The 10,782-nt window shown below is 49.2% G+C and overlaps 1 protein-coding gene across 2 annotated transcripts in view; it reads right to left on the minus strand.

Annotated features, from left to right (window-relative positions):
- The window catches only part of TRIM38 (tripartite motif containing 38), a 19,409-nt gene that overhangs the window by 8,425 nt on the left and 202 nt on the right, over positions 1–10,782 (minus strand). Inside the window, exons 1-6 of one of the 2 annotated variants that reach the window (XM_040644893.1) lie at positions 9,025–9,190; positions 7,230–7,769; positions 5,229–5,324; positions 3,097–3,327; positions 2,063–2,085; positions 1,854–1,966 (exon numbers count right to left, since the gene is read on the minus strand). In XM_040644893.1, coding sequence (XP_040500827.1) covers positions 1,854–1,966; positions 2,063–2,085; positions 3,097–3,327; positions 5,229–5,324; positions 7,230–7,634 — 868 coding nt within the window. In that variant the 5' untranslated portion in view covers positions 7,635–7,769; positions 9,025–9,190. Of the gene's footprint in view, positions 1–1,853; positions 1,967–2,062; positions 2,086–3,096; positions 3,328–5,228; positions 5,325–7,229; positions 7,770–9,024; positions 9,191–10,782 lie in introns of those variants that run through there. The other variant, XM_040644894.1, reaches the window with a different exon arrangement.

Below are 10,782 nucleotides of genomic sequence, written 5' to 3' on the forward strand. Positions count from 1 at the left end.
TTTTTCTTGTTTGATTGCTAGGGCTAGGACTTCCAGTAACATGTTGAATAACTGTGGTGAGAGTGGACACCCTTGTCTTGTTCCTGACCTTAGGGGTAAAGTTCTGTTTTTCACCATTGAGTAGTACATTAGTGGTGGGTTTTTAATATATGGCCTTTATTATGTTGAGGTAACTTCCCTCTAAACATACTCTGTTGAGGGTTTTTATCATGAATTGATATTATAATTCGTCAAATGTTTTTTCTGCATCTATTGAAATGATCATATGGTTTTTAGCCTTCCTCTTGTTGTTGTGATGTATCACATTGTTGATTTGCCAATATTGAACCACCCTTGCATCCCAGGAATGCCCACTTGATCATGGCGAATGACTTTTTTTTAATGTATTGTTCTATTTGGTTTGGCCTTCCATAGTCCCTGACTTCTGGTATTCTTGCTCTTATGCAAGTCCTTCCAATTGAGTGTGGGCAGGGCCTGTGATCACCTCTGACCAATAGAATATGGCAAAAATGATGGGATGTGACTCCTAAGATTACATTTCATTATATGGGACTCCATCTTACTAAAAGACATGCTCTAGAGACACTCTCCTGAGCTTACTTTGAAGAAGTAATTGGCCATGTTGAGAAGTCCATGTACAGGAGGATGAGGGGTGCCTTCTAGAAGCTGAGGCCAGCCTCCAGCCAACAGCTCACAAAAAGCCAGGGCCCTATGCCCTATAATCATAAAGAAATAAATTCTGCCAACGACCTGAGTGAGCTTAGAAGAGAGTTCTTCCCCTGTCTAGTCTTCAGATGCAAACCCAGCCTGGCCAACACCTTAATATGAAGCTTTGGGGGACACTAAGCAAAGGACCAACTAAGCTGTGCCCAGATGTCTGACCCACGAAACTTGTGAGATAGTATGTGTGTGTTGTTTTAAGCTGCTGAATTTGTTTACTGGAAGAGATAATACAGTCACCAAATCATTTTAGGTTAGGTCTGATTTTGTAGCCAAACAAATTTTTAAGAACTTTCAGCTTTCAGACCTTTTTAAATTTTATAATTATAAATAACATATGGTGGAAATATAGAAAGCCCTGATTAAGAGAATCAATGAAGCAGGAAGCTCAGGCTTTGGAATTGGTAAAATTCGGTTTTCATTACGGTTCTAGTATTTACCATCTGTGTTGTCTGGGTCAAGGTCCTGAAACCATTTGAATCAAAGTCCATAATACTCACTGATCTTTCTTACATTGCTCTGAGATTTGATTAAAATGTTGACCAAACACTATGTCCCAGACACATTGCAGTAAGCACTTCACACACATTGACACATTGACTTTTCATGACAACCCAATGAAGTGGGAATTGTTCATACCTTCATTTTTCAGCTGGGGAAACTGAGGAAGTTATTTGCCTGGGGTAACACATCTAATAAATGGGGGATCAGGAATGTGAAGGGTCAGGGCGCCTGGGTGGCACAGCGGTTAAGCGTCTGCCTTCGGCTCAGGGCGTGATCCCGGCGATCTGGGATCGAGCCCCACATCAGGCTCCTCTGCTGTGAGCCTGCTTCTTCCTCTCCCACTCCCCCTGCTTGTGTTCCCTCTCTCGCTGGCTGTCTCTATCTCTGTCAAATAAATAAATAAAATCTTTAAAAAAAAAAAAAAAAGGAATGTGAAGGGTCTGCACAGATAACCAGTACGCTATGTCCTTGTCTAAGCACTATAGCATGCTAACAAGGGAGGACAAGACAGAGCCAACGAAAATCACTAAACGACCTCTCTGGCTGGGAGCCGGCCCAGGGACAGGTGGTGAATGTCGTTATGACTTAAGGTCCCTTCCATCCATAGCATTCAAGGATTCTTCACATACCTTGATAGCTCCTTAACATTTTCTTCACATCAAAATAAAGCTCAGAAACATTGCACACAGTATGAAGCTCCAAAGAGTGGGCCTCTTGTCTTTCCAACGTCATAGCCCAACTCCTAGAACAAGCAGAGGCCAAGGACTTGTTCAGTGATACATTCCATTCACCTTTATATACCCGTACGCCCTCCCTCATGCATTCACATAGGACTTACCTGCGCAAAGTGTCTTTCACATCCTACAGAAAAACGAAGACAAAAGGTAAGTGGAAACATCAGTATTTCATGAGGCTTGGCACATGGGGCTGTTCTCTACAAATGCTCCTTCCAAAGAAGTTAAGAGAGTGACTGTAGCTTTAGATATTGATGGATACTCAGAATCATTCCCACCCCAGCCGCCTGGTATATTTGGCATGGCAGGACGTTTATCAACCTCTGAGTCTCTTCTCTTTCTTGCCAAGATCTGTGGAAAGCTGTGGTGTCTGCAGTCACAGCCTGTGGGATGCTTAGGGAAGAGGCCTAGGAGCTTTGCCCATGCTTCCCCTGGCAAGACTAGCTTTCAGTGACCTAATCCTTTCACAGTGAGCCCATATTAAAGACCACCTGTCACTAAGGTCCTTAGAGGTGAATCCACGCATAGCCCCTGAGAATGGGCCACTAAGATGGTGGTAGCAGGTATCACGTGATGGCGCAGCCCTCATGCTATAGTCTCACACTTATGGTGTTACCCGAGTCCTATTAGTGGAAACTAGAATAGCTCCAGCCACAGTTTATCTTAATGCGCTGGCTCTTTCATACAGCTGAAAGAAGGCCCCATAAGAGCTGTGGAGGGCTCAACAAGCAAATTAGGGAGAAGACTGTCACTCATGTTGGCTGCCCGATTTTATCACCCACCAGTCACCTGGTGGAGTATTTCAGGAGGCAGTTTGACAGTCAGGGTTCTGTACACATGGAACAGAGGCAAATGGTAGCAAAAGTTACCCCATGATTCCATTTAGCCAAGGACCCAACCACATCCACCAAAAGGGCTATATTTTCATGATTCAGGTAAATAGATTTTTGTGATTCACTATAGACTAGTGAAGGCTCTCTACTGAGGTGTATCTAAACGAAACATTTCTTTAAAGTCCCCATAGCAATGTGCCACTTTTGAGTGAGGCAGGGAGGCCTCACCAACCTGCCCATGTTCCCTCACCCTTCTTCTCTTAATAGCAGCCCAAGAGTTCCTTCCCCCAAGTGCACAGCCCCACCTGCAGCAACTTCTGGGCTGAGCCCTGACATTTCTCCTCTAGTTCCAAGATGTGACTCTTGAGTTCCTGGCTCTTCTGTTCCAGAGTGGCCTCATCAGCTCTCAGTCTTTTTAGAGTCTGCTCTTTCTCTTTCTCCAGTCTCCACAGATGAGACTTCTCCTCTTCTTGCAGGAAGCTCTGAAGATTCTTAAAGTCAGACTGGATTTTTCGTTTCTGAATCTCTATCTTCTCCTAGAGTCAAGAAAGTATGCTCAGAAGGTAGAAACAAGCCAAACGTCCATCAATGAATGAATTGATAAAATGTGTTATATAGATAATGGAATACTATTAAGACTTAAAAAGGAATGAAATTCTGATGTATGCTATCACACGGATGAATCTTGAAGACATTATGCTAAGTGAAATAAGCCAGAAACAAAAGGACAAATATCATATGATTCCACTTATATGCGGTTCCTATGCTAGTTAGATTCATAGAGACAGAAAGTGGAATAGTGGTTACCAGAAGCTGAGAGGAGAAAGGAATGGGGAGTTAGTGTTTAATGGGTACAGAGTTTCAGTTTGGGATGTTGAAAAAGTTCTGAGATTAGTTCCCACTATTAGTTCTCACTAATAGATGTGGTGATGGTTGTACAATGATGAGAAAGTACTTAATGCCAATGAACTGTATTTACAAATGACTAAAATGGTAAATTTTATGTTATGTGTATTTTAACATACGCAGAAGAAAGTTTTCTCAGCTACTGAGTCATCGGAGCTGGAAGAATGTCACAAATTCTCTGCTACAGAGTCATGCCTAGGAGGCTGGCACTCAGATGTGGAAGAGCCGCCATGATTCTCTATAGTCACCTGATTGATTGCCTTCTTCTTCAGCCAAGATCCAGGAGGAAGGAGGGGCAGTAGTGCCAGATAATTTAATCATGCAACTAGGGCTGAGGTCAAACACTCTATCAGTTACACAGAAAAAAATTTAGTTTTTGTGTGGGACGTAAGGAGGTATTTCTGAGCCTGAGGAAATTTCTTGAAGCAAAAGCTTGTAATAAACATCACCGAGACTGGACTCTAGGACAACCAGGCTAGTAGGGAAGCCCATGGTCTCATCAGGGGGAGGTCTGGGTGGCAGGCTTTCATCATAGCTAACTGAGAAATATTCACCACCAGCCCGGGGTCCAAGTAATCATCCTTATGTTTAAGACTGACAGAAGCCAAGTGATACATCTTTGGGGGCCCAGCTTTCATTTGGGGAGATACAGAATTGCAATTTGCGCTAGTGCTTCCCCAATTCAGACAGTGTTTTGACGACTGAGAGGATGTGCTAGAAGGGTCATGGATGGGGTTTCTGTATATATTAGCTATAATCAAGACCCTCCCCACGGCCCAAGATCCCAGAAAAGAGGGAAGTGAGAGAGTCCTCTGAGAGTTTAGCATCCACACACCAAGAATCAGGGCAGAGGATGGAAGAGACCTCTGAGAGAGGCAAAATGGTCCACCAGCCTGAGAGATTTGGCTACAAGTCGATGGATTACACAAATATTTCCATAAAGGAATGCATCTCTGATCATGGGGAGCTCGTCAGCCATGGGGATCATCTTAGAGACTCTAAGTCTGCAGTTTAAGCGCATAGGTTTTTGCCGCAGTTATGACCCTCCTTATAAATCAAACAGACTTCTTTTACCAGCCTCATGAGCTTGAGGAATACGAATCTCAACCTGGAGTGATTCTGTTTCCTTAATGTTCACAAAGATTGATTTCTGAACCTGGGAGGCTGTGGTGAGTGTGCCGAAGCAATAAAGGTGAGGCCTTCAGACCAGGAAGGGACTCTGAGGTATTCAAAATTGGAAAGCTAGTCAAGGACGGCTCTAACTTAAATAGACATACCAATTCTGCTTCTCCTGAGGCGTCAGGAATCCTAGCCAATTACCACTGAAAAGTTGAAGGGATTGGAAATACATTCTCACAGATGTAGACAACTAGGGGCAAAAAACAAATAATGGTTTCTTTTTGGGGTTTCCTCTGGTTTCATTTGGTCTGGTTTAGTAAAAATAAATTATCACTGTGTTTTGCCAGTCATTTCCTATGCCTACACTCTAGGATGGAAGATAGCTTGAGATCAATAAACGCCAAGTTCTTACATTCCACTCGCTTATCTGCTTCGTGGTGAACACCTTCAGGTTCATACATTCCTCTTCCAGTTGCCTCAGATTTGTCACGGCATTCTGGAGCTTTTCCTGAAGGAAAAATTGGGTGAATGAAGTGTCATCAATTAGTAAGCCTTCATTAGGCCTGTGAGGGGAACCCCAGCCCTCCAAGACTATCGGAATATCACTGAATATACACGGAGTCGTGACCGTAGTTTAGGAAGCACACTGAGGGCCGTATGTGCAATCACACATTTGATTCCCCGGCAGCACTGAGCAGTCACTAGGATTTTTCACATCATTTCTGTGCTTAGGAAGGGGTTAAAGAGCCCAAGGTGCTATAACTGGTTCCCACTGATAGATGGTTCTGAATGGCTGAGCTCAGCTGTGATTCCAACCTCAACTGCTACAGTCTTGCCAGGGAAACACTTCACACAGAACAAGCTAATCATCATCTAAAAGAAGATTCTATAAAATAATCTGTTGAACCAAACATAACCAATGCCAGGGTGATACACACGGAACGTTGAATGCATTATGGTGAGTCGGGAAGGAAAGATCAGGGTGTCAGCTAAAGTTACTAGACATGGTTAATGGAGGAGGGGAGCTCTGGTCTCTTTGAAGAGTGATAATTCGTGAAGCCAATCTAAAATGATTTTGTATCTATATCAAGCTTTTAGGTTGTTTTTCAAAATAGTTTCTCGCATTTCCATGGAAAGCAATTTTCAGCTGACCTGAATTGCTAGTTGTGACCAATGCTAAAAGGATCAGCTCCTGTCTTCCATAAACTCAATAAGGATACTCATTAATTCCTGAGTATCTCTCAAGAAAAGGCTCTATGAAACTTGTCAGACAAGGACTGTATTGCCCTTGCTATCCAGGGGACCCAGAACCTTACTAGAAGCCCACCCCCACCTCATGGGGGCAGGAACAAGGAGTCCCACGCTGGGGACATTTAGGCGGGGTAGAGACAGAATAAGGTAGCAGGACTGTGCCCTTTTCTTCATTCCCTACAGCAAAGGGCTGCCTTCCTTCACTGCTTCGGAGTGAGAAACAGGAGTTGCCCCAAGCCTCGCCCTCCACTTCATCCTCCATAAACAATCATTTTCAAATCCTTTAGCTCCCCTTCCTGAATCTTGTTGAAACTGCCCCTTTCCCCCTTCTTATAGGAATAAGCTGAATTTTACTCCTTGAAACTCCTTTTACTTTCAGTGAAAGGCCAGAAGGCCCCTTTCAATGTCACCCTGATTCTTCAATCTGCAAATAACCCCCCCCCCCAGTGGCCAGTACTACTCTGGGCTAGGATTTAGACTCTGAGTCGATACCATAGTTCCGGGCCAACCTCCTTTCCCACCATCACCTGCCTTTCCCTATGACCCCTGCCCTGGCTATGCCCTTGCACATATGGTCTGCTCTGTCTGGAATGCCCTCTCTTTTCTCCATGCCTCTATCTATGGTTAACTGTTATGTGTTCTTCAGGAGTCACTTCTGAGAAGGCTCCTCAGACGCCACTCCCCACCCCTTGGTGACCCTCCTCACCACCACCCAACCAGTTGATTCCGGGCAGTCTCTTGCTGATGTGTCTTTCCCACTAGACTGTAGGATACCTAAAAGGTGGCGTATCTTCATCTCCTGTGTTTTCAGAGTGCACCATATGGTCTTGCACATTGTGGTTTCAGGGTGCGAAGCAATAACACATGCAGGTCTGGGTTTGAGCACATTGCATTCTGGAGCAGGGAGATGTTCATCGTAGCAAGAATGGAGAGGGACAAGGGTGTGACCAATCTGTTGAAGGTCAGGATGGACAGTCGGGACTTGACTCAATGAGGACCCGTGATAAACTATTTCTCGTATCATAAAGGACGTGACAGGAAGGGTGACATGATGACAGCTGTATTTCAGGACCATTTTCTCAGGTTATAGGCTAAAGAACCTCAGTCCCCAAGGAGCAGCAAGGGACCGGTACTTGCCAAGCCTTCCAACCCACACGCTCACCTTGTAGTCTTGGCATACTTCCTCGATGAGAGCTGTGCGGTGCCCTTTGTGCCGCGGTGACCGCTCACAGCGCCAGCAGATGAGCTGGCTCTCGTCTTCGCAGAATAGGTGGAGGTGCTCTCCGTGCTCCTCACATGACATCTCGTGCTCCATCTCCTTGATGGCTTCAATGAGACTTCCCAGCTGCTTGTTGGGCCGGAGGCTGGCCAGCTGAAATGGAGCCCGGCACTGGGGACAGGCGAACATATTTGATGGTGTTTCCGCAGGGCCCAGGTTCTCAAGGAAGTTCATGATGCAGAGTTTGCAGTAGCTGTGTCCACAGCTGATGCTCACAGGCTCAGTCATTAGGAACAGGCAGATGGCACACGTGGCTTCCTCCTTCATCTTCTTGGTGGCTGAGGCCATGGCTTTTCCTGACAAGTTCCAATATCGGATCTAGAGGCAGAGGTGAAAATCCACAGGTATGGAAATACACCTCACCTGAGCCTCCGTGCGATGCACTGGCTGCCACTGGCCTCCACAGGCCTTGGGGTCTTCTCTCTAGAGAAAGAAAAGGACTGGGATTTAGACGGTACATAAAATGAGGCTGTGTTGTGGAAAATGGTAGTGACGATCACAAGTGGCCTCTTATATTTAATTAAAATTAAATAAAACTTAAAATTCAGTTTCTCCATCCCTCTAGCCATATTTCAATTGCTTCATAGCTGCGTTCACTGGTGGCCACATGACAGCCCATATCCAACACTCCAGGGCTGCGGAAAGTTTTCTCAGACCAAGCACTGACAGAACAAGGAAGGCTTCCTCACCAAGTGGTAGAAGGAGAGAACTCAGGGAGGGAGTGTGAAACTCTTTCCTCCTCTAATAAACATCAAGAATCCTTTGTACCAGAACTGTTTCTTCGAGACTGCTAGTAACCCCGAAGAAACTGGGTGGCCGATGAAGGATTCCGCGGAGATCATCAAATTTGACTCTGCTGGGACCCCACTGCCAGCTCTCTCCGACCCCACTCCCACCCCACAGGGAGCAAAAGACACCAGCTTAAGAAAGTCTCAACGGAGCCCCAACCCGGATGATGATGATGAAAGTAAATAAAGCAACCAGAAGAACCAATGTTGTCTTTGCTGTCGTCCTCCCAGACTGAGGGAAAGATCTGGAAAGAGCTGGGAAAAGAAGGGTTGTCCCTGGGAACAGAGATCCCGCAGAATGAGCGAGGGGACCGGCTCTCCTCCAGGCCAGGGCGTGGCTCTCGGGGTGAAGGAGCACCGGGGGTTTGCAGGAGCCAGGGTGTGGGGGAGGCGGGAAGCAGAGGGGGCAGGCCGCGGCGAGGACCCCACGACCGGTGACAGGGAGGCAGGCCTGACCAGAGGCACCCGCTGAGGCAGGAAGCTGCTTGAGGAACTTCGCCCTGTCCCCCCACCCCACGCCTGCGCCTCGGCGGGCAGGGGCGCCGAGGTGCCAGGAGCAGCTCAGAGAGTGACCTCTCCTTTGCACTGACAGAGCCAAACATAAAAACAGGGCTGCGGCTCCGAGTCCCGCGGTCACCGAGGATTTCCTCTGGAGCCCTCTCTTCCCCGGCAGGTGGCTTCTCCCCGGGCGCACAGCGCGCTCCCCCGCGCCGGGCTGCGGCGCTCCCCTCGAGAGGCCCGGCGCGCGGGGCGTGCGCCCTCCCTCACCGCCAGCCCGCGGCTCCCCAGGCCCGGCCCGGACTCCGCGGCCAGAGGAAGCGGAACAGCAGCCCGGCCGGTCGGCAGGGTTCCGGCGGCGCGGGCGTCCGCGCGCGGACCCGCACACTCACCCTCGCCACGCGTGCATCTCAGGCCTCCGCGACGACGCCTTGCGCACCGCCCTCCGCCGCCGCGGACCCGCACGCTTGGGGCCGTCGCCGCCGCGTCCCGAGGCCGGCCGGGCTGTGTCGCCGACCACAAACTCGGAAGCGAAACTGCGGTGGGCGGCGCGCGAGGGCCCGGGAGGAGGCGCCCGCGAGCTCGCGGAGGAAGCACGGCGAAGTCTGGGCGGAGGCGCCCGCTTCGCGCTCAGCTCGTCGGAAGGAAGGGGAGACGGCGGAAGAAGTACCCTTCTCTCACAGCAGTAATGAGACGGGACAAATGACTAGCCCCGTCAACCATTTGTGACCTTAGCGGAGAGTATCCCCAAACCGGAAGCCCGCAGAGAGTCAAGACCTTTCCACTTTTGCCACCAACCCCCTTTGATCTCGTCGCCCTCGGGGCCGACGTCTGTGCTGGGCTGTTTCTGGGTGCGCTTCTCTGGCTGCTGAACGGCGTGGGGAGAAGGGGGGCAGGAGCAGAATTCGGGGTGTCCCGAAGTCGGCCCACGCCAGCCCCACTTCTCTGTCCCCCGCTGTGGCTCCTTTCCCTCCTCCGCGGAAACGCGGGGCTTCCCCACGGCCGCAGGCGGCGGCCCAGGACTGCAAACCCGAGCCCGCGCTGACCCCGCCGCGAGCGGCTTCAGCTGCGGCCGTCACGGTGCCCGCGCGATGGAGCCCAGCTCTGGGGCCGGGGACCTCGCCCAGCCAAGGTCCTGCCGGTCCCAAATGAGGAACGCGTGCCTCTCTTCCCTTCCCAGACAGGGCTCTCGCGTAAGGACTGTGCTCTCTGGGCTGCTCGCGGAGACTTCTACCATTTTGCCACCCAGGGGCTCATCGCGCCCTGCTGGCATGTCGGGTGGTGGCAGGCCCTGGGCCCAGCACAGGACGTAGCTACTCCTGAGGCAACCAGCACACGGACAGAAGACAGAGAATGAGGCCCCGAACCCCTCATTCGGTGATGCATCCTTGCACATTCCCAGGACTTTCACTGTCATGGGTGTGACTCTGGACCCAGGCAGAGCTCATCCCAAACTTGTCCTGTCAAAGGATCAGGAAAAGGAAGCCAATGAATGCCAAAAAGAAAACCAACTGCCACCACTACAAATAACAGCAAGAGAAAAGCAACAGACTCATGGCAGGGTCTGTCTTGCGACAGACAGCTGCCCAACTTGCATCTGTGGTCCTGTTGCATGTAGGAGGGACTAGTTCACGCAGAGAGCTGCAGTCTTAGCAGAGAAGGGGGATACAGATGAGCCTTCAGAGATAGGTCCCCTAAATGCAGGCCTAGAGAGAGCCCGATAGGATTGCCGCAGGGGGAAATGCATTTCCTCCAATAAGTGAGGCTAAGCCTAACCCTGTGAGTCTGGGATGCAGGAATGCAGAAAAGGGACTGGAGTCTCCTTTAAAAGGCATGCACTCTGAGTGTTGCCACTTTGGGGAATGGTTGTCCTTCATGCAACCCCAGAGTGCCTTCCCTCAACTCCTTTAGGTATCCCTTCTCAACCAGGCTCATTCTGACCACTATTTATAGTTACACCCCTCCCCATTCCTGATCCCTCTTACAGTGCTCTATTGTTAGCAACTGGCTCTTGGTTTTGGTTTAGGTCGTGATTTCAGGGTTGTGAGACTGAGCCCCACATCAGGCTCTATGCTTAGCCCGAGAATCTCTCTTCCTCTCCCTGCCCCACCTGCTTGTGCTTTCTCCTCACTCTCTGTCTCTCTCAAATA

The sequence above is a fragment of the Ursus maritimus genome, unplaced genomic scaffold, assembly GCF_017311325.1.
Source record: "Ursus maritimus isolate PB19 unplaced genomic scaffold, ASM1731132v1 scaffold_30, whole genome shotgun sequence".
NCBI lineage: Eukaryota > Metazoa > Chordata > Mammalia > Carnivora > Ursidae > Ursus > Ursus maritimus.